Source organism: Natator depressus, chromosome 7 (genome assembly GCF_965152275.1).
Source record: "Natator depressus isolate rNatDep1 chromosome 7, rNatDep2.hap1, whole genome shotgun sequence".
Taxonomy (NCBI): Eukaryota; Metazoa; Chordata; order Testudines; family Cheloniidae; genus Natator; species Natator depressus.
The window spans coordinates 34065344-34090089 of NC_134240.1; the positions used below are offsets into that span (position 1 = coordinate 34065344).

Sequence of the window (24746 nt, forward strand, 5' to 3'; positions counted from 1 at the left end):
AACGTGTTCACATTCTGCCATATGTTAATCTGTTGAAATGAACCGGGTTATATAGTGAAATCAGAAATAACGCAGGCAAGGTGTCCAAGCCTGTTCAAGCTTTGTGCTCGGATGCAGAGCCCGGGGGTCAGACAAGGACTTGTGACCGTTACTCCCTGACTGAGTGATCGATCAGTCTGCCAAATAAGCAAATTCTTTACCTCTCTGCGGAAGGAAAGTGAATGAACAGCTCTTTCTGACATCCCTGGGTGCCTGTTTAATAGAAGGAGGCTTTAGGATGCCTTTGTAAGATAGCCATGTGGTGGTTGGTAAAACAGGGCCTAGAAGGCTGAATTTAATGGGATTTAAGGGCAGTGAAAAGGAGGCAGCAGTGTTGGGCCATCGCTGCTTGCTGGAGATGTCAGAGAGAGCTCAATCCAGTCCAGTGCTGGGGAGAGAAAATATTTTTAAAACAGCAGCATGATTTCCCCTCCCCCTTTCTTTTAAACCACAAAGAGGCTTTTCACCTTCAGTTAAACTCAGTAAAAACAGTACACGCAGGGTCACTGCCTACCTTGAGGCCTCATCCAAAGCCACTGAAATCAATGGAAAGACCCCCATTTATTTTAATGGGCTTGAGTCAGGCCCTTCATGGAGAAATGTGTATAACTATGTGCAAACAGCCACAGCGATGCTCCCTTATTTGAGTGTGTATGTATGTTATATAAACAAAAATAAGAGAGCATAGTTTGCATATATCTGTGTGTGTGCGCATGCACATCAAGGGCCTGATCCAGATGACACACACATTATGAAAAGTAAAGGTAAGTGCGTTTACTAATGTACTTTTCTGACCAGAAAGTATACAGTTCTTGGCTAGACATGCAACTAAGATCTTGGTTACATTTTCACTGTGGTTTCTTGAGGCAGCAGAAGACGTGTCTAGAGAAAAAAATACTGGGGGCATAAAAAACAGCACCTGCAACTTTATACATGAATAGGTTTTAACTGTAACTTTTAACACATGATTTCCATAACCTGACTTCTCGGTGTTGTTTACTTCGATAGCATTTTAAGTGTTCAGAATGCAGATTTGTTCACACTCTGTCAGAGCTGTTGTGAAACAGTATAGGATGATGACGTAGGAGAGCACTGTGTCAAGGATACATTTGTACCCACCAACTGCTTTCTCTCCCAGCTGGGTGAACACAAAGGTGACCAAATTGCAGTAGTTTCACTGCTGAAATAGAACAACGGGGTGAGCTAATATTATGCTTATGTACATTTATGAAAGGCAGCAGTATGGTCTGGTGGATCACGTGCTGGACTGGGAGTCAGGGGACGTGACTTGATCTGTCCTCAACTCTACTTCTTGCTCATTGTGGATTTGAGCAAGTCATAATTTATTTGTTCCTCACTTTCCCCATTTGTCAACGTGGAAAATGATATATTTCTGGTTCCAAAACTGCCCAGAAGAAAGGCACGACTATATTGATATTATTAAAGTGTGGAAATACATGGAGATGGTTGAGCCTGATACTGCAGTCTTTGCACAGCTGAATCTCATTCACTTGAGTAAGAGTAAGATCAGAAGCTAGGCTCAGCATAAGCCTGCCTGCCATTTTGCTAGTTCAGAATCACACTACCAAGGCAAGAGTGGATGACCTGGACATAGTACCTGCATTAGTGCATTCTTGTCTGATTGTACATGGATTAAAAAATCCATTTTTGTGTCACTTATATGAGAGCCTATAGGGAAGTAGGTTACACAGAAGTGCAAGCAAAAAACAAGTACATGACAGTGTGGTGGGCCCTGTATAAAATCATGGACGAAGTTGCTATATTTCCTAGATGTGTCAGAGTGAAGATGATGAATGTCACAATATGGTCACAGATGAAAAGGGAACAAGTTATACCAATGCTGCTAGCTATTATAGAATTTAATCAAAGCCTTGTAAAACAGAATATATTTTTAAAGAATAAATACAATTAAAATGAACCTCAGTCTTTGAAACTGCACAGTTTTTTTTCTTTAAACTAATGCAGCAAGAGAGACAATTACAACCTTTGCAGCTTTTGAACAGTTAAACTGTCTAATCTAGATGATTGATTTTTTTAAAAGCTTCTTTCTTGTGAATGCCTCCATTCCACCACACAAGGATTGAACACAGTGCTTGGGAACCATCTTAAATTCATTTAAACCTGACGAGTGAGTTTGCACTAATCTTACTATCTGGCACTGAGTTTTAGACACTTGAAGAGAGCCCCCTATAGAATAAATACATGCATGCTTTCAAATGCATCTCTTGAGTACTTTGGTTCACGAACACAGTTAAACAGGGAATGGTACTTTCAGGATTTCTGTGCTATCTCGGTTTCATTCTTAATGAAACTTGGTTAAAATCCATAGTAAGACAATATAGTGTAGGTTGGGATACGCAGCACAGATTGCAATGTATGGCAATGCTTGGTTTTCTTCAGAGCATTCTGATCGATGGGTCACGCGCACACACACACACAGCATGTTAACTTGAGAATTTGTAGTATACATATCCAAAATATAGTGACTTCAGGTGGAAATCAGACATCAGTGTGATTGCACCACCTCTGAAGTTAGTGCTTCTGTTTTTGTACCCAGTGAGCCTGCTTTGCTGTTTCTACATAGCTGTGGCTGCTGTTACTTAACATGTCCATTTTTTTTTTTTTCAATTTTCAGGAAAACGTACAAAAAAGGGCATGGCTACCGCAAAACAGAGGCTTGGGAAGATTTTGAAAATCCATCGGAATGGGAAACTTCTCCTTTAATATTTTGAAAACTGGGACTTGATCAAAGCTCAGTAATTCCTGAGCCAACACTAACTCTTCAGCTCTTGAAGGACTTCAGTAGTATTGTGCATCATCTTAGGGACAATACCAGTTAACTTTTTGCCACCACTTTAATAATTGTTTTTAACTTTCAGCAGTTAAAGTGTACAGAATACTGCTATAAATATTTTTTAATATAGATGTCCTTTCTCAAATTGCTGAGAGTGACTAGTTCGCAAAAAGTTAATGAGAATCCAAGAAATTGAGGATCATTCCAATTTTAGGAAAGTATCCCTTTAACTTGTTCATAAGTGGAAACCAGTTGTTTTAACAGAGTGAACATCCATTTCAGTTACATTTCACTTAAGGAAAAAAAAAGTACTATCTTTAAAGAGGTATCTGGTCAAAGAGCAGGAGATTAAATTTAAAAATTCTGCATTGGTCTAACAAACAATATTAAAAGGTGGGGGACCTTAAATTTGATTGCTGGAGACATTTCCCCATGCTATAGCGAATGCAGAAGGTAGTCTGCATAATGTGAAACTTCATTATCTCACCCTGATCATGATCTAGATGTGTTGGAGGAGCCATTACTGCACTTGAGCACTACTCCATGCCTCTCCGATAGCTGCTGGTTGGACAACACTGGGTGCACGAGGCAGCATTTGTTATGCACAGTGGGAGCTGGTTTACTGCTTGGTTCATAACTGGTTGGAAATTTTAGCTCTATGCCCGAGGGCCAGTTTTTGTAGCTAACTGACACACGTGATGGTACAATAGCTTGTGTCAGTGTAGAAATCAAAGCACACAAAGATGTGTTGCAGACCTTGCAGTCACTAACTGCAGTACATGAGGTCAAGCTCTGCTTCTTCACATGCAGTTTTTGACGTTTATATCAAAGCACTTCTTATCAGATACACTTACTTTGGGAAGGAGGGCTGCATGCATCCAGGTGTCAGATAGTGGGAAAGTTTAGCTTATTGACAATTTGACTGGATACTTTTTTGTCTTTTAACTCTTTTAGTGTTTGGTGTAGAGTGCATTATTTTACATTAAACTGCTTGTCTGCATATAAACACTTGAGGGGTTAAATTTGTTTCTCAGGCAATCCCGTATTTTAATTTTTAGATGTGTTTACTAAGGCATATTTTTCATAGAATGTAGCTTGTAAATAGCTTTTTAAATAACTTTTTTTATAAAAGTAAAGTATCTTTAGACATTTCTTTCTATAGACTACTTCATTAACATTTATACAAGTCATTGCTGAGTATTATCAGTTGTATTTTAGTTTGGTTTTAAAAGGGTTGGGTGGGGTTTTTTGTTTTTGTTTCACTTTCTGGGGGGGGGGGGGGGAGGAGGGGACTGGGATTTGGGCGTTGCCTGGAAAACAAGTAAAACTTTGTGCAGCCTTATAAAATGTCTTATACAGAATCAAATAGTACAAAATAATCTATTTAAGACACATTTTGAAGAATAATCTTCAACTTTAATACCAGCTGTTTGTTTTAATTCTTGTATTATGAGGGGATACAGTTATTTTACTAGCACCTTGTGAAGTGTTTGTGTTTTGTGATGATGTAATTTATTAATGTTTGTAGCTTTTTATATTTGTACATTTCTTATGAGCTTTGTTTATATACACACATTACCTGGATGTGATGTCCATGGGAGGGGGGAAAAAAAAAAAGCAGCTACAGGAAACAACTGAGGCCTTATTAACTAACCTTTATACTATTACAGTGGGACATAGATTCTGAATGCTAGGAGTCTGAGAAAGTTAGTTGAATAGGGCCCCAGATTTATGCAGAGCAGGGTTTTTAAGCTTCCTTAGTATACTGTTCTTGTTGAGCATTTATAGAATATAACCCAGACATCATGCTGTTTTTTTATTATTATTTTCGCAACATGTACATTTCTAACAAAGTTTATTGTGGCTATCTATTACAGTGTTTTATTTACTGATTCATATCAAATGCTCTTGTATCAAGTCCATGAAATCTGAGTAAACTTAGATCAAAGTTTAAAAAAAAGTAAAATATTTCAGGTTTTGTATAGAATCGTGTTTGGTTAATTTATTATGTATTAATTGTTAGGGGCCCAATGATGCGATGCTATACACATGCCATCTTACTGAAATCAATAAGATAGGATGGGACAGATACTACAGAGCAGAATATGGTTCTTTGTTTCATTCTGTTAAGCTATGGTGGCTCCTCATGAGAGAAGAGAAGGCAGCCATGACTGGGGTGGAGATAGTCTGAGGAAGGTTCAGAGTACTGTAGTGATGAAGAATTTCATAAGGTTGGGAATTCTGCTATCTACAGAAGGCCTCCATCATGCAGACTGCTCCACATGGCTACCCCTCCTCCCCCATGTCTAGCTGGAGCTAGATTGAAGTCAGTGGGGTTACATGCCGACACGGAGACTCACCGGCGAGTTCTTATTGCAGGATTGGGATCTACATCTGCAAAATTGGGTTGAAAAATCTCCTTGGACTAGGCTCTCGCAGTACCCAGCCAAGTCTAGGAAGTGCTGACAGTTTGGAAATCAGGGGCTTTTATTTTTCCTGAACCAGTTTACCCATCCCTGCTTGAATCCTAAAAATACCAAATGTATTTTCAGTTCAACACTGGTATAAACAACCAGAGGCCAAGGTTAAAAAATAATAAATAGAAACATTAAAAAGAAGACAGCTTGGGTGCTCTAACCTCCAGCACAAAATACACGAGATTTGCTTCCAGCAGAGAAATAACTCCATGGAGGATGAGGCAAGGCTGAAAGCAGTGACACAGCAAAGCAGGACAGCCTTATTTTTCCAGTACGTTTATACCAGATCTAACAACCCATCTCCCAGCTTCAACTCATGCCGTTTTCTAGCCAGTCTTTTCTGAAGTAGTAATTGGAATCTGTCACCGAGCTCAGTATCATATCCTGTCCCTAGCTGTGTAACCTCCCCCCTTGCCTTCCCTACCTCGCACAAGCTGCTATGTCCTGGTCTTGTGGACTGGGTTAGGAAGCAAGAGTGGGAGAAGAGCTGGTTGCATCAGGTGTACAGACCAGGGGATAGAGGATGGTTTACAGTGGCATGGAGGAGAGTGGGAATCTTGGATTAAGAAAATTCCCCATTCTGCATTGCCTTTAAGCCTCTCTCACTTCCGTTAGCAGCTCCCTCTAGCAATACCTTAGATATAATCACAGCCACAACATAATTCCTAAATGTTACTGATACAATGGAACAGAAAGATTAGCATTTCCATAATTGAATTCATTGTTTTTGCAGTGTTACGGGCCCCATCTGCTGGAGGTGTCAGTGATGGGATTGAGTTTGGTGCAGCTTCTCCATTACAGTTCATTTTTTTAACAGCATGGAGGCAAAACAAAAAACCCTGCACCTTGACAAATCCAAAATGTGGCACCTCTCAAAAGGTTAAACTACTAACCTACTTTACAATTAACACAGTAAAGAAAACTCTGCATAATTTATACAGGATTTTCACATATGGGCCAAGAGCACTTTCTAAGACTCCATGCCTAAAAAACTAATAAAGGAGCAAAGGGCCCTCCCTTTTCATCAGTGACAGGTGCAGCTAGCACTGGGTTAAAAAATACAGCACACCAGTGGCTGGAAACAGAAGAGAAGGCGGTTCAGAAGGGAAGGGTGGCATCACGCACGTTACATAATGTGCTGCAAAAAGATACAGAAATAGTTTGACCTGAATTTTTGTCCCTGATTCATCAAGGTACTAAAGCATGTTTGACACGCAGCATGTGAGGCGCACCACTCAAGCTGTGTTTATGTACCTTGATGAATCAGGCCCTAAATCAGCACGTGTTGAAGCACATTGCCCATTTACTTTAATATGTGGTAGGATAATTTGGAGGCAGCCCTTGAAATTAATATAACATTTTAAAGGCTACAACTAGCCCCTGCTTCTTCAGAGTCAGAAACCTCAATTCCACTGAATGCCATAAAATAGCTTTTTATTGGGGGAGAGGGGTGATGTATTAGTGAGTTTGTTTTGCCATAATGCCTTCGTCACCTTCCTATTCAGAGGTGTAAACTACACATAAATTCATCCCATTGACTTCAGTGGCGCTTTAGCAGAGAGAAGGTTGGGCCCATGTGTTTTGATGTCAGCATAGTATATCTTTTAACTTGCACATTGGAAGAGCGGTCTTGCTTAAGTAAGTGTTGCACCAAAGTCTTCAAGCACTTTGCTCACATTGATTAAGCGTCACAGTGTAACACCGACAGACCCCGGTCGGGGGCGGGCAGGATCAAACCTGGGACCTCTGGAGCTAAATGCATGAGCTAAAAGCCATATGGCCCTTAGCTAATGCTGTAGAGCAAACTCATTAATCTCTCTAAGTGGTCTCGCGGCTACTAGCTGGGACAGAACACCACACCCAGGAGGTGTGTGGGTTACACCAGCACTTCTAGGACAGCAGCATTAGTCCCAATTAACAGCTAGGAAAACTGAGCCTCAGTGGTGGTGTATGATTTTCGAGCACATCCCTCTTAGAGCTGGGACTAGGGGCCCCCCCCACACCTCCCTACTCTGTTGGATCTGAACCCTACTTTCATGCCCAGTGGATTTTGATGAGCTGTGTCTCAATTGCTTTGCGCAGATGTGTTCAGTGTTTGAGGCTAGTAATAAAGCAGAATATTTGCATCAAAGAATTAAATCATTGGAGAACATGGCCTTTGAGCCCTCCAGTCCCCCCGCCCCCATTTAAAGTTTTATAACTTCTTTTTACTAAATAAACAACAAGAGTACGTGTGGCACCTTAGAGACTAACAAATTTATTTGAGCATAAGCTTTCGTGAGCTACAGCTCACGCATGCATCCGATGAAGTGAGCTGTAGCTCACGAAAGCTTATGCTCAAATAAATTTGTTAGGCTCTAAGGTGCCACAAGTACTCATGTTCTTTTTGCGAATACAGACTAACACAGCTGCTACTCTGAAACCTGTTTATTTAGTCTCGCTTCCAAAGTGTAAATGAAATTGTGCAAGCTTATGCCTAGTGGAAATGGCTGTGGGACCACTCCAAAGTTATGAAATGTGTGTATGTAAATTTACCATGTCACACACATCTAACACCATAGTTCAAGTTCAGAAAACTGACCTTGTTCAAAGGACAGGTGGTTTTAAAGCAAGAGCTGCTGTAAGCATGCATGTTCAGTGTTCTGTTAAACCAAGGACTGTAACTAGCCACTAGATGGCACCCTACTTCTTCATTAGAAGGACCGCTTGACTTAGAGTGACCCATTTGATTTAGTGTACAAAACCCTGACATGATATTATCATGGTTTAACCTTTTCCAAAACAGGCAGGTGAACATAAAAGGGGGCAGGGGGAGGGAACATATCCCAAACTAGGTATTCCAGCACCAGTGGTGCCAGTGTCCTTATACAACTCTGGCATTGAGTGCACTAATTCCAATGTAAGAGACTCACAGCCACACTCAGCCGGATTCCTTACAGGGACTTGAACCCAGGTCTCCTATCAGCCTGGTGAGTGCCCAAGTTGCTCAGCTACCACATAGTTTGGGGCAGAGCTCTCGCCCAGTTTCCCCAGTAGAAGCCGTGACTTAACTGTTGGAGTAGGCACTTGACTCTGAGTCTCCTAGCATTTAGGAGACTGTCATAACCACTGGCCTAGAGTCATGCGCTCTTTGTTGCTAGCCTAATGGATACTGAAGTATTTCTTATAGTGTGAAACAGCTTCAACTGGAGAGCTTGAGAAAAAGCCCCACCCCAGACTAGAGTGCTGCCAGGGATGCCCGGAGACCTGGGGGCAAATCCCTTCTCTAATCAGGCAGCCTGGGATGCTCTAATTACTGGGGAGAGGGAAGGGTGTCACCAACAGCACCTGCTCCTTCATTATGAAAAAAGATGAACCTTGCTTTGGTGCCTACGTGCAGGAGAAGCTTCATGGCTGAGCATTCCCAGGAGAGGGAGGTATTGCCATCCAGCCCAAAGTTAGGTGCCTAACTGCCTTTAAAGGCAAGGTTTAAGCTACAACTCTCTCCTCAGCATTTCTTGTTAGCAGGATTAGGCATCGCTCCACTCAGCATGCTGGGGGTGTGACTCTCCCTGTGCCTTATATAGGGCACCTTCACAGCTGCCTGTGGCTTCCACAAGGAGGAAGCATGCCTAGCACCAGGCAGTGCAACAACTGAGCTGAAGTTCCCTTCGTGGATCTAGCCCTGGGTGCTCATTTTAAGCTGAACAGAGCTGGAGCTCTCAAATACAACCAGGGTTTCTCAGAGAGAAGGAACTAGAGCTGAAAACACCTGAATTTTAGGGATGGCCAGTTCTGCTCCAAATCGCTAGTTTCACATGAGATTCTTGATACTTATTGACGCCAGCTTGGCAGGAAATAGGGCAAGACCCAGCTTTTTAAGTACTTGGGGCCTGGCAGAGACCAAGATGTCCAAAGGAATGTGACCATTTAGAAACACCAACAAGTTCTACAACAATGAAAAAATTTAATTTTTCCACTGGGGAAAAGATTCAATTGGGTCTTTATATGGACTGATTCATTCATCCCTGTTCTTAATTCAAATACCACTCCGTGGGCTTGACACAGCTTACAATAAAGGAATGAGCGGGGCGGAAATCAAGGGCCATGCGTATGAAGAAGGTCCTGCAGAAATGGAACCTCTACAACCAACACAAACTCCATGGAAGCCATCAAAGGAGTAGATTAAATAAATCAACATGTGGCGATTCAGCGAGGAATTTATTGCATAGTACAAGGAAATGTAAAACCAAAATGATGATAGAGTGGGAGAAATGACAAAATGTGCCAATCCGTTTGACTAAAAGTATTCTATAACTTGGAACATGTGCGCATCTTAAATCCCGGCAGGAACAGCAAAAGGCTTGTTGGCAAGTGTAAAGCCCATTCAGAGAGAAGAATTCGTAGGGAAAAATACTAGACAAAAACACTAGACCACCCGTTATCACCCGTGACGGCTCAATTAGGCTGTGATTCAGCCACATACTTCAGACCGTGTTAAACTATAAGCAGCTAAGACCATAGACTTCAATGGGACTACTCAGGAACTTAAATGTAAGCACATGCTGAAGTGCGTTACCGGCTCGAGGCCCTAAGAGAAATTGCCACAGGAGGTTCATGCTAGTCTCATGGTAATACAGATCCTGACTCCAAGGGCACACAACCTAAACTTGTGACGAACAAAGGTTGCTAAAGCATTGCCCAGATAACAGCCCCTTCCCTCCTACCTTCTCCCAACTTGGAGTACAAAGTACATGCCACAACTGGAATGAAGTCAAGAGTGAAGTATGTCAACTACGACCAGGGGGTGAAAGTAATATTAAATTCTTACCGGTACGGGGGCCAGCTGCAGCCCCCGGAAGCGGCAGGGCCTCGGGTGGAAGGGGTGGGTCAGCCTCCCCCAGCCAGCCCATCCCCGCCGCATGGTCCCCGGCAGCGATTTAAAAGGGCCCGGGGCTCCTGGCAGCCCAGGTGCAGCTGCCCATTTTGCCCCCCCGTCGGCGGCCTGGGGGAGGCAAAAGGGGCAATGATGTTAAAGTGCTGCGGCAGCGCTTTAACATGGGCTGCGTATGGGCCGGTACCGGCTTCCTACCGGTACGCCGTACCCACCCGTACCGGCCCACTTTCACTCCTGACTACAACACACTGGATCTGGCCCATCTGCATGTGGAATGGAACAGCAAGAAGTACCAGCCTTCCCTTCCACGCACCTCCGGGAAGTAGGCTATCCCACAGAGGCCTATATTTCTCTCTGAGAAGAACCAGATGGAGAAACTACTACTGCATAAGGCAAAAATTGCTACATCTGCCAGTTGGGCGTGTGCACCTCCCTTTACTATTCTGCTTCACATGGCAGCATTGGCCAAAACCAGCCTCTTAATGGTTTTCCTAACCCTTGTGGCCAAGCCTGGTCAAAAGTTAAGTACTACACCTACTCTTTGTGGTTTCTAGGGGTGAATCCCTTTATTTGTTTGATGCAGTATCCTTAGCCATGGCCCCTTGGGCCACTAAGTTTGCAAGAAACAGCCCTCGTTCTAACTAACAGTATAAGCCATGCATAGAATTTGTCTGTGGTTTTCACCAGTATACATAAATTGTACTATGACACAGCAGTCAGATGAAGTGCTAGGATCTCAGCATAGTACAACAGCCTTTAATTGTGACAATTAGACTAGGAGTAAGTGAGCACATGCCTTTACCTTGGCACAATGTGTGCAAGAGAACGCATCTCCCCGAGCCAGGGCATGGTTAGAATGCATTGGCTAGGTTTCCTTTCAGAAATTCACATAAGCGTGAGCCCAAAGGGGCCTCCCTGCGCTGCAGACATGTGCAGAATGTACAGGAGGGTTCTCTTGGCTCTGCGGAGATAGACTGAATTTATTTTTACAAACATTAAGGGTTAGCTTCATTTATGTGCTGCCAGCAGGCTTGGCGTAGGATCTGAGCATTGCTTCAAGACTTATTTGCTTACTTAGATTAGCCTAAATGAGTGATCTTCATCTTCTCCAGGGAATCCTATTCTACGGTCTCCTAGTCAATAGAAGTGACTAGTTCTATATTGAAAGCTACAATGTTTTCCCCCACGTTCACTGTAGCCATGAGTCATTACAACTGAGTGTTGGAAGCTGTTCATTCTGAGGGCTGGTGCACACTGAAAACTGACACTGGCATAATGTCGTCGCTCAGGGGTGTGAAAAATCCACACCCCCTACGAGATGTAGCTATGCCGACCTAGCCCCCGGGTAGACAGTGCTAGGTTGACGGGAGAATTATTCTTTTGACCTAGCTACTGCTGCTCAGGCAGATGGATTAACTACAGTGACAGGAGCAGGGCGTGTCTACACTGCAGCATTTTCAGGACGGATATACCCTGAGTTTCAAATGCTAGAAGCTGCAAAGTCCCAACTCTCATTTCTGCATGGTGCCTCCCGAATGACTGAGAGCCGTCAAATGGGGAGGTTAGGGCTCTGAGCGCCGTCAAATGGGTAGTGTGATGGGGTTGGGACATCACCACTCACAATCTCCTGTTGGTACCTCTGGGAATTAGCTCAGTCCATGTGGAGCACCCTCCGCTGGTGGTGTCCCATCCGTCTCTCGCCCTGCTGGCATCTAGACCTCAGCGTTGCTCCCAGCTCATGGCGTGCTCTTCAGGACACTGCCCTCTGGCAGTGCCCCCAAGTCCACATTCGCCCCCTTCCAGGGGGTCAGGGGGGCAGCTAACAGCAGTCTTTCCAGTTTGCTCCTGCTGCAGTGGCCAGCGACAGCCCCTTGAGTTTAACCCCTCTGTTCAAGGGCTGGTTGCAGTCTGTCACAGCCACTCTTCCACAGCCAGGTGCTGTACAAGGAGGAAGGGGGGGACCCAGGCCCGCCCACTACTCTGGGTCCCGACCCAGGGACCCTCTAGGGGCAGCCTCCCTGCCCTCCTTCTCTCCCCTTGTCTAACTGTCCCTGGGCCACTTCCTCTCTGGGCCCTTTCTATCAGGGCCCGCAGTCTGGCAGGTATTGGGCCAGAGCCCTTCTATGCTCCCCCGAGCCTCACCAGCACTGCTCTGTCTGAGGTGCTTGTTTCCAGCTCAGGAAACAGACCACGACCACCTCCACCCCCATGAAGGTCTGGGACAGACTGCCTGCTCCCTTCCTGGGCAGCCTTTATATAGGGCCTAGTCCAGCCCCGATTGGCTGGCTGTAATACTAGCCCTGATTGGCTCTCTAACAGGCCCTCAAATGGGGAGGTTAGGGCTTCGAGTACATCTCAGGACTGGGCCACAATTAAGTATTTTGGCTGCAGTTTTCAAAAATGACCAAGGCCCAATCCCAGACTTCAGTGAGTGCTTAAATACCTTTGAGGATCTGGGCCTAAGCGATTTTGGGTGCTTCAAGGTGCCCATCTGAAGCCATATTAACTGATTTCTAGCAAGTGCTGAGCTCCTGCCCTCTGAAAATGAAGACCCTCGATGGTGGCTCAGATTAGGCACCAAATTATTACTTTTGCCACTTCTGAAAGTTTAGACCTTTGCATTTTTGCTTAGTCACTGTACTACAGGTAGGAAAGAATGAAGCAATTGGAGTAAATCGAGACCCACACACAAACCTTCAGTTAGATCTAGAAAGGAACCAGAACTGAAACTTCCCTGAGGTTTTAAAAAAGCTGAATCAACTCCCCCCACACCCTTTATGTTATTTTTACTGGGCTATTCTGCACTTCAGGGTTTGGCCCAGATGCAAAGCTATGAGCAAGGTTGTTCCATCAGCAGTTCCAGGCCAACTAGAAACAGGAAGGATCAGAAATCTTACCAGATTCACAGTCTTGTTCTGGGAAAAGGTCACATAAGGAACTGATTTTTGGATGCTTATCTAAATCGAACCTCCGAACCCTCTCAGTGCTTCCCCATCACTTTTTATTGTGTAGGCGGCTTTCTAGATTTCACAGAATAAAAATGTCATTTACTGAAAAACTGACTAATGTACATACAGGTATTTTACTTCTGCCACATTTGCGTTCTAGGTTTAGGCTCTTGTTCCAGGATTTAGGCTGCATTATTAGTAGGTGAGAAGGATGGGCCGGTGCCCTAGCCTAGGACTTCAGAGATCTTGGTTCAGTTCCCTGCACTGCCACAGACTTCCTGTGTGACCTTGGGCAAGTCATGTAGGGCATATCTATGCTGAGTTTTAAAACCCACAGCAGTGAGTCTCAGAGCCCAGGTCTACAGACTTGGTCTGTGGTGCTAAAAACAGCTGTGTGGACATTGTGGCTTGGGCTCTGAAGGCCTACATGGCTGGTTTTGGTGCTGTAATATGAGCCCGAGTCTCTGGACCCGGCTCTGAGGCTTGCTGCTGTGGGTTTTAAAATGCAGTGTAGACATACCCTTTGCCTCTCTGTGCCTCAGTTCCCTGCCTATAAAACAAGGATAATAATACTTCCTTCAAACGCAGGGGGGTTGTGAGGATAAATCCATTAAAGATTGTGACGCGCTTTGAGATCTACCGATAAAAGCGCTATATAAAAGCTAGGTATTATTATCATGGATTTTTAAAAAAAACCCTTTTTATTAAGGCAAAGTTACAAGAAAACATCATACTACCTCGTATATTATTTATCACCACTTATTTTGGATCAGGTTAATATTCAAAGAACCTGGTTGGGGAGCCCTCCCCCAAATACATTAAAAAGGGTGACCATATTTCTAAATATTGATCCTGGTTTTTGGTGCTTCTCTTGTGTACATGTAACCCACACACCTCCTGGGTGCGGTGTTCTGTCCCATCTAGTGGCACCGAGACCACTTAGAGAGAGAGATTAATGAGTTTGCTCTACAGCGTTCACTACCAGCCAGTTGACTTTTAGCTCATGCATCAGTGACGTGGGGGATGGGCCTAATCACAGCAAGGAACCACTCAGCCACAAATCTAAGGGCACTGCACCCACTACCCATACCCACCAGTAACTGGATACAACCCAATTGAGTTTCTGCCGTGGCCCTCTTTCTAGTTAAGAGTTATAATTAATTCTACCTCATTGACTCCCTTTTTGTTCAGATGGCCAAAGCCTTTTTACTTGGGCTTTACTCACAGTCTTGGTACTGGGCCCATTATTAATTCACTTCCATACAGTTAGCTGCCGTTTCACCAGTGTGTCTCTAAAACATACCAAGTTGGTGCCACGCAAGCCGTCTGTCATAAAACGGCCTGTTTGCCGTCATTATGTGCGTAGCTTTGTTGCTGATTCAGAAGTTACTGCTACTATTTCCTTTGAAGAGCAGAGATTAGCATGTAGTCAAAAAAACCGACAACCACCCCACCACAAAAACAACCCACCAACTGCTGTAGATCCTACATTAAAAACTGGAAATTTAAGGAATGTTCTCATCTTCCTAGATGGAGATTTGAGCCTGCAACACCCCTGGGTGCTCAAGGTGATGCCATCAAAGCTTGTAGGCCAGAATTTTGTCTGCTTTGGTTTGGTGGCATGTGCTTTTCTTGCCTTGCTCTTCAGCCCATGTGCTGTGTTCGCTGAAGGCAGAACTCTTGTGCATGCACGAAACCTGCCCACATTCGAGGAAGCACAACACATGTGCTTGTGTATAAACCTGCCACCCTGGAATTGTTATTGTAGGGTCCCTCAGCAGACTGATTTGTTTACTTATTTATAGGGCAACCCTAGTTTGGCAAAAAATTTCATGAGGTGAGAATTTTAATTTTTTATTTATTTATTTTTTTAAGACAGCAAGTTAAATTTTGGACCTGTCAAACTTAATAAGTCCCCTTTAAAAGGAGTTTCACACAAAATATAAGAACATATGTGCAGAAGTTCCTGAATAATGAGATGAGACTGCAGCGCTTCTCATTTTAAAAAGTAAGTTGTGTAGGTTCTGGATAATCTCTTGTTTGTGAATGATCATTTTAAATGTTTACAAATAGTTTCATTTAGGGGAAATTAATGAAGCAATCTTATCAGGTTGTAAAAAGCAAGAGAAGATATAGTGCCATATTGTCAGCTGGAGTCAGGAAGAGGCCAAGTATGGCTCCCTCAAGAGCTCGTTAGGGACCTGAAAATCAAAAAGGACTCCCACAAAAAGTGGAAACATGGATGAATTGCTAAGGCACAAAATGAGTTACACCTAGCAAGGGACATAAGAGGCAATAGGAAGAGGTTCTTTAAATATATTAGGAGCAAGAGAATAACACTGGACATGATTAGTCTTGAGACAAGAAGACTAAGGGAGACCTGATAGTCTTCAAACATGTTAAGGATGTTAGAAAGAGGACAGTGATTAATTAGTTCTCTATGTCCACTGAAGGGAGGTGAAAAAGTAATGGGCTTAATCTGCAGCAAGGGAGATTTAGATTAGATACAAGGAAAAACTTTCTGACTCTAAGGGGAGCTCAAATCTGGAACAGACTTCCAAGGGAGGCTGTGGAATTCCCGTCCTTGGAGATTTTTAAGAACAGGTTAGACAAACACTTGTCAGGGATGGTCTAGATATGCTTGGTCCTGCCTCAGTGCAGGAAGCTGGACTTGACCACCTCTTGAGGTCCCTTCCACACCTACATTTCTATGAACTGGTGTGGTTCCACTGAAGTCAGTGCTGCTACACTGATTCACATCAGCTGAGAATTGGCTAATGCTCTCTGTGTATATGTACTAATGCTCTTGAGCAATTTACAGAGGTCACTGAGGTTCACAGAAGTCCTGCCTTTACTGCACATCTGAAGCAATAACAGTCCTGAAATGATAATGCAGATCAGATGTCACACATTGCTCCATTCTGTTTCAAGAAAACAGGTAGCTTCTCTGCATGATAGCTAAGATTCCAGTGTGATACTGGACAGAAAGAATTATATGCACGCTACTGACGATGACGACGATATACTTGGGCTCACAACACAACAGTTGCTATCTGTTTACCAATATTCAGAAAAGAAAAGCTCTGGGTTCATTCTAGAAAAGCAGAGCATTACCTCTGGCAGTAGATATCTGTCATGGAGTTACCACAGAAGAAAGGGATTGGAGAGTGTACTAGACTGTACAGTACTTATTTATAGAGACAAAGATTCACAGCCCTCATCAGCGAAAATTCCCCTTGTCATTAGAAGTTTTTCCTGCTTAAAGACTGCAGGACTTTGAAGATCTCAGGTGAAAAAGAATAAGCAACAAGAAATCCAATATCACAGAAGAAAAAGCACACACAAAATTCTAAGTGAGTGTACGAGCTACACAGAGAGGCCATCTAGTCTGCACAAGAGCTAAATACCAAACTGTCCACATTCCAGGAGTCTTCCCCTATCCCATACACACTGTACCTGCCTGTAGCCTGTCATGTGAGGACTTTTCCCAACAGGGGAGTTATGGGATTTAGGACCTGATGCAGCATGGTGCTGTGCCCCTTCAAGTCAGTGGGTGTTCAGAATGTGCAGCATCTCTCAGGAAATGCGCAGCATCTTGCAGGATTGGGCCTCTTACTGACTCTCTCAATCATATGATATTAAAGCTATAATATCAGGTAGGAGACACAGGGGAATAATAAAACAAAGTGGCAGGTCAGTTAATGGAGATTATTCGTCCATTTTTTTTCATTTTTGGCAGCACTTAAAGCATTGTGTAAATGTTAACTAATTCTCCTCTCTGATTGGAACAATAAATCTCTGTTGCATATTCTGTCTGTATAGTTCTCTTGAATGGAACTCCCAATAAGGTCAATATACAGTTTCTGTGTATATATAATTTTCATATATAACCATATATATAAATAAATATTGACAGAGAGAGAGAGAGGCAGCCACAGACAGCACCTGATTTAGGGACAGCTGAGTTTCAAATTTCATAGTATACCACATGACCTTTTTAAGTTGCTCAAACTAATTCATTTCAGGGTGAAATTTTGCATGTTTGGCCAAATCCTAAAGGTGATTAAAAAAAAAAAAAGCAAAAGCAAAAGCCAAAGCACAATGCTTTGCACAATATGGGTTGAATCATTTATGCAAGCAGATCAGATGAACATTTCCTTTCCCATGTTCCATTCAAACATTTTACATTAAGCTATTACATATAAATGCCTGAAAGGTAGAAATTTCAAGTTTGGCTTGTTTTAGACTTCAAGCCAAGTTTGAAGACCATCATTTCAGTATTTTTAAAGTTCTGAATATATGAATTAACTATTTTTCTGAAAACACTTTTGAATTTTTCCATTTTAAATTAAGGACGACTCTGGTACTGGCAATGTGACACTTCTAATAGCAAGAACCAAAGCTGTTTGGCTAGGACCTATGATATAAAGAAAAAAGAAAATATAGAAAGGTTGGGGGAAGAGACCCAGAAGAAATGAACAAAGAAATGCAAAAGGTTATTCATCAAGAGGAGCTTACAAACTCTGCTAGCTTTGGCCTGGAGGTATCTGAAAGTCATTAGGCTTCACAACTTTACCACTGAGACAATACTATCGTATTTTAGCTAGAGCTATCTAATCTAAGATCTGCAGCAGTGGGTCTGTAGAAGATATGCACAGGAGAAGGCTGCTACAGAATAGGCATGATGGTGACCTAGCACTGCAGTATAGCATAGCTGAATATTTCTGGTTCAAGATATTTATACAAACTCCACTGGCAAAGCTAGTAGGCCTTATCAGAGCCTCAAGTTAAATGCTTCTATTTGTCCTTTTTTTTCTCCTTCATAAAAAAAAGTGTGGAAATGTAATGCAAAAATCTTATTTAATTAAGGCTGGCAAATTTAGGGATGAAAAATGAAGCAACCAAAAGTCAGAAAATTCCTGGAGTTAAAGTTGTCCCCAAAGCATCGGCACGTTGCAGATATATATTAATTCTGAATCCTGTTTTACTGAAGGCAAAATAGTATTATTGTTGGGTGCAGCCTGGACTTTTTAAGTGTTTGATTTTTCAATCTCAGAGAGAAACACACAAAAGAACTAGAGGCCTATTTATTTGCACTGTATTCAAATATTAGTCAAATCCATTGAAACCCTTCTGCCAGGTGGAGCCAGCAGCAACAAGGGCTGGGTTGAGTATCTAGGGGTTCCTTTTCAACAAGGCATCACAAAAGCAGCTCGAGCCCCACCCAGTGACCTGGGACAATTACACAGCACTCCCTGGGCACCTCTAAGAGGCAATATTTCCCCTCTCGCAAGCACAGAGGCTGAATGCAGCAAAAACTTTTAATAAAAGGAGGGAAGTAACTCAGCATTAATTTGGGAAAACACCACAACTAGGGTTCATAAACATAAACCATGAGCAACAGACCCACCCCCAAGTAAGTTGGGCAGTGTCCTTTTCCTCTCAGGGTCTTAAGCCCAGTAACCCAAAAGTCCCTTTGACGTGCCCATCCCTTCTCTCCACCCCACTCACAGTTGCTGTCCTTGGCGAGTACAGCCCCAGAGTTCAGAGGTTTAGCCACAGAGTTCACCACCTACCCTGTGTGGAAGGTTGTGGGGGGGGGGGGGGGGGGACAGTAAGAAGGCACCTTACATGCTCCTCTGCTCGGGCACTCACTTGTCGCCCCTATGGCTGATAGTCGCACCTCTCAGCAGGGCTCTGCTCTGGCCCTCTCCACCAGCCAACCTGCTGGCTGCTTGCCATGCCTCTCTGCCAACTTACCAAGATGTCTTCAGGGCCCCCCACTTAACACAGCTTTCAGTGATTTCAGCTGTTGGTAGGGAAGCCTCACTTTTGTTGTACACTAGGCAGCCTCTTACATAAAGACACTGTCCCAAAGTAGGTCTAATGATTAAACCTAAGTATCAGTGATTTCAGCCCTGCTGTATATATCAATGGAAAGAAAGAAGAGCCAAATAACATCTAGAACCCTTAAACATTGCCCACACCACTAGGCACAAACACCTACCTCCACCCTCTCTCAACTTATTGGGCTTTGGAACTCATGTCCCCTGCCTAGCGAGTGCCATTCAGTTGAGGATGAGTCCCTCCACTGAGGTATGCCAGATACAGTTCTGCTGCCCTCGGTTCACACAACAAGGCTAACAACACTTTATTACTACTGCCCCAATAACAGGAGATTGGGGATCCAACACCAGCCACAAGTGATCATTTGGGAAAGCAATCCCAACATGCTGAGCACGTAGGCAGGGTGGGTGTGTCCATGCAAACGAGATCAACTCCTGAAGTCTTTTTCCACAGCTCATCACTGGATGTCAGGGGAGAGTTCATTCAGACTCTGCTTACACCATGAACATACATTTACAGCAAATATAACAGTTCTTGCTCTCTGCCCCTCTGGGAGGTCACATCACCAGGTACCAGCAGCCCTCCTGCTCAGGGCATGACAAAGATGGCAATGGCACTCCTCCCCATAGCAGAGGCATGAGAATAAACAGGAGCAAAGATATGGCCAGTCTCTGTCACATGAAATTAACTCCTGTTACAGTGCAGGTAAGTGAATCAGCTCCCAGAGTTTCCATAACCATTGGAGGTAGGAGAGTGTCACCTCCTGTATCCAAGAGGTGTGAGAAAGACAGTGCACAGCCAAGCTATCCTGGCACAATCAGCACATGACGGGAGGCAGCCTGCCTGCCAAGAGGCACATAAGCACTTTCATTTATATTTTGGATCTTCATTTATATGTTTCACTTAAAAAAAATATGCATCTTAATCATTCACATTTGTGATTTGTTTTGAGCACAGAATATTGTGTGTGGAATTTGTGTTGTGTTTGTTTTGTTTGTCCACGAGGCACTCAGGGCAAACGAAAGGCTCCTTGAAAGGATATTCAATTTCTCTCTACATCAGCCAATCTTCATTAAATGGTCTATAATGTGAGAAATAAGCATGCTCATTCCTGTGACGGACTGAAAGCCAATACTTAAAAACAAAAGTAGGAATGGTAAGAGTGCATTGATGCTGAAAGACAAAGTAAAATACAGTATTATCCTGTAGAGGAGACCACTCTTATTAAGCAACCACCACTTTTATGGGATCACACTGCTCTCTTTACCCAGTGATTTTGGTCAGTTCCTTGAATAGTCAAACTTTTTCCACATGAAAAATTCTCATTAGAAAAAGCGGTTTTGTTGATATTGACTTTTTTTCTGCATGAATATGTCAATTTCAACTAAAACATTTTTTGTTTCAAAGCAACATTTTGAAAGTAATTTTTTTTTGTTTCATATTGATGGAAAATGTCATCTCCCCCCCCCCCGCCCACTTTCTCCCTTCTTTATCCCCCCCTTTTTTCCAGTGATCAGATGGGGTGGTAGTATGAAAGTGTGCAAAAGTGGAAAAAAGATTTTGCACACTTTTTATGGTTTTCTAATTAGAAGAAGTTGGAAAACACTAAGAGGGTGAGAAAGTGTGGACGAAAAAAACTGTTTCACACACTTTCTTGTTGTCTCGCTGTTCTTACTGTCCAATAATTGACTAGGAACTAGGAGAATCCTGGGTTCCCTTTCAACTAACAGGAAGGCTCACATTGTGAATTAGGCCTGGATCTCAATGCACCTCAGCCAACCCAGCTCCAAATCTGGGTCAGAAGCAAGACCCTTCAAGTCAATGGGACTGCTATGGGTACCCGCATGGCCCCACAGTATGCCAACATTTTTATGGCTGACTTAGAACAACGCTTCCTCAGCTCTCGTCCCCTAACGCCCCTACTCTACTTGCGCTACACTGATGACATCTTCATCATCTAGACCCATGGGAAGGAGGCCCTTGAGCAGTTCCACCAGGATTTCACCATCAACCTCAGCCTGGACCAGTCCACACAAGAGAGCCACTTCCTGGACACTACAGTGCTAATAAACGATGGTCACATAAACACCACCCTATACTGGAAACCTACCGAGCACTATACTTACCTACATGCCTCCCGCTTTCATCCAGACCACACCACACGATCCATTGTCTACAGCCAAGCTCTAAGATACTGCCGCATTTGCTCCAATCCCTCAGACAGAGACAAACACCTACAGGATCTCTATCAAGCGTTCTTAAAACTACAGTACCCACCTGGTGAAGTTAAGAAATGGATTGACAGAGCCAGAAGGGTACCCAGAAGTCACCTACTACAACACAGGCCCAACAAAGAAAATAACAGAACGCCACTAGCCGTCACCTACAGCCCCCAACTAAAACATCTCCAGCGCATCATCAAGGATCTAAAACCTATCCTGAAGGACGATCCCTTATTCTCACAGACGTTGAGAGACAGGCCAGTCCTCACTTACAGACAGCCCCCCGAACCTGAAACAAATGCTCACCAGCAACTACACACCACACAACAAAAACACTAAACCAGGAACCAAACCCTGCAACAAACCCCGGTGCCAACTCTGTCTGCATATCTATTCAAGGGACACCATTATAGCACCTAACCACATCAGCCACACCATCAGGGGCTCATTCACCTGCACGTCTACCAATGTGATATATGCCATCATGTGCCAGCAATGCCCCTCTGCCATGTCCATTGGCCAAACTGGACAGTCTCTACGCAAAAGAATAAATGGACACAAATCTGACATCAGGAATTACAACATTCAAAAACCAGTAGGAGAACACTTCAACCTCCCTGGTCACTCAACAGACTTAAAAGTGGCAATTCTTCAACAAAAAAACTTCAAAAACAGACTCCAACGTGAAACTGCAGAACTGGAATTAATTTGCAAACTGGACACCATCAAATTAGGCCTGAATAAAGACTGGGAGTGGATAAGTCATTACAAAACCTAATTTTACCACACTAATTTCCCCCTACTGTTACTCAGACCTTCTTGTCAACTGTTTGAAATGGGCCACGCTCATTACCACTACAAAAGTGATTTTTCCTCGCTTGGTATTCTACTGTTAATTGAATTGTCTCATTAGACTGACCCCCCCAACCTGGTAAGGCAACTCCCATCTTTTCATGTTCTATGTATAAATATACCTGCTACTGTATTTTCCACTCCATGCATCTGATGAAGTGGGTTCTAGCCCACAAAAGCTTATGCCCAAATAAATTTGTTAGTCTCTAAGGTGCCACAAGGACTCCTTGTTGTTTTTGCTGATACAGACTAACACGGCTACCACTCTGAAATCAGTGAACACCAGATGTCTTATCTGAGCTGGGATTCTCTAAGTAAATAAACATACATTAAACCTTTAAATCCTCTGTGTAATGTAGAGGAAGAAATCTTTAGGGGGGCTCCTGCTCTGAGATCTCGCCATATTGCCCTGTCGGGGGTCAGTTTACCCTGCCATTAAAAAGGTTTCAAGACCTACCCAAGCCTCACAGGCCGCCAGGGTTCCATACAAATGCCAGAGGAGCCACAGAAGACCAGGGACATTTGCATGGAGGTTTTGTGTCTCCTCTCTGGCTATGGTCCCCATCAACCCTTCCCTCCAGCTTTGAAGCATCCTGACTCCAGGGAGTGAGCTTAGTGGAAATGAAAATGCAGCTGGGGCTTTGCTTATCCTATTCTCTTTCGAATCTGCTTTGGGCAGAAGGCTGGATGGCATGCAGCCTTTGGCCCCAACAGCCCTGCTCTCTCCTTTTACCAATGCAGCCAGTCTCCGCCCTCTACCCAAGGGTGGATCCCAATCCCACAGATTTGTGCTGGAAATGGCCCACCTTGATTATCATGCACATTGTAGGGGGAGTGGTCACTTCGGATGAGCTATTACCAGCAGGAGAGTGAGTTTGTGTGTGTATGGGGGTGGGGGAGTGAGAAAACCTGGATTTGTGCTGGAAATGGCCCACTTTGATTTTCATGCAGGTTGTAAGGAGAGTGGTCACTTTGGATAGGCTATTACCAGCAGGAGAGTGAGTTTGTGTGTGTGGTTTTTGGAGGGGGGTGAGGGGGTGAGAGAACCTGGATTTCTGCAGGAAATGGCCCACCTTGATTATCATACACATTGTGAAGACAGTGGTCACCTTTCATGGGCTATTACCAGCAAGAGAGTGAGTTTGTCTGTGGGGGGGCGGAGGGTGAGAAAACCTGGATTTGTGCTGGAAATGGCCCAACTTGATGATCACTTTAGATAAGCTATTACCAGCAGGAGAGTGGGGTGGGAGGAGGTATTGTTTCATGGTGTCTGTGTATATAATGTCTTCTGCAATTTCCACAGTATGCATCCGATGAAGTGAGCTGTAGCTCACGAAAGCTCATGCTCAAATAAATTGGTTAGTCTCTAAGGTGCCACAAGTCCTCCTTTTCTTTTTGCGAATACAGACTAACACGGCTGTTACTCTGAATCCCACAGTGAAGCCCACAGGTGCCCTGATGGCTGCTGATGTGGCGCAAGGAAGACAATCCAGACCAATGGATGGAAGGCCTACTGGATGATCTGCTCCCTTGGCAAAAACAGGAAGCTGCCTATCAAATGTACCAGGCATGAATTTTTACACCATAATTCAAATGCTGATGTGCCTTGTTGCTTATTGAATGAGGGCTTAGAGTCTCCTGCACTATGATTAAAGCAAATAAACAAAAGTCACTGATTGTGTATATACAATACGGTACAATAAGAAATACAGTCACAAAACAAAATTGTACATATAAAAACATCCTACCCTTCCATCAAATACTTGCATGGCATATATTCCTGTGGGTCCTGGCTTTTATATGAATTAAATTGTTTCCCTGGGTTTAATAAAGCTCATATACCAGTCATTGTAGTGTGAGAGCTGAAAGACCAAATCAGTATGCAATTTGCCTCCCAAGGTCTTTATCCCGTTTTATTATAACTGACAGCACTGCAAGAGCACATTGAGACAGCAAACACACACGTGTTTGGCACACGTTTTCCTAATCGACTGCTGCAGGATTTTCCTAAAAGTGATGACAGATGGCACTAATATCTCCTGGCCAAGATACATCATATCTGCCCTAGTGGTCACCCAATAAAACAGTGAAATTCAAAGAGAGGCTAATAATCTACTAATAACTGAAATGAGAATGGAAGTGTCATCTCAGAAGAACCTGACTTCTGATGTACTGAACAGGTCAGTAGGACCTCACTGCCCTATCTCCATATCATGACAGGCATATATTAGCCAGAGGAGAAGGCTAATGTGATTTTTGTATAAAACTAGACAATACAAACTATTAAAATAAGAAAATACCTTTAAAAAGCCAACCACACAGCCCAACAGTTACAACCAGACAATATCAACATGATCTGGCACAATGACAAACCCAGTCAGCATCAGCAAGTCACCAAGGCTCACTGAAATCAATGTGAGTTAGGTGCCGGGCCCTACTCACCATCCAAAAGGGATAAACTCCCCACTGGCACAAAGAAAGGAGGGAAGTGCATAGCAAGAACAAAAGTGCAAGGAAAGAAGACTCCAAAATGGTCAGGACTAAAGGGTGCATCATAAAGACAGCCAATGATCACGTCAGGGAGCTCCTCCACTGAGCAGTGCTGTTACCATTCCAGTTCTGACTGAATACAGGGGAGAAGAGCAGAATCATCCCAACAAACCATGATTA

At 43.5% G+C, this 24746-nt stretch overlaps 1 protein-coding gene and 1 long non-coding RNA gene across 3 annotated transcripts in view; one reads left to right on the forward strand and one right to left on the reverse strand.

The window, feature by feature from the left end:
* PHF2 (PHD finger protein 2) overlaps positions 1–4036 on the forward strand; it is a 140357-nt gene extending 136321 nt beyond the window's left edge. Inside the window, exon 22 of the mRNA XM_074958101.1 lies at positions 2696–4036. Coding sequence (XP_074814202.1) covers positions 2696–2784 — 89 coding nt within the window. The 3' untranslated portion in view covers positions 2785–4036. The remainder of the gene's footprint in view (positions 1–2695) is intronic.
* Positions 1–24746, reverse strand: part of LOC141990649 (uncharacterized) — a 77262-nt gene that overhangs the window by 24654 nt on the left and 27862 nt on the right. The window lies entirely within an intron of this gene.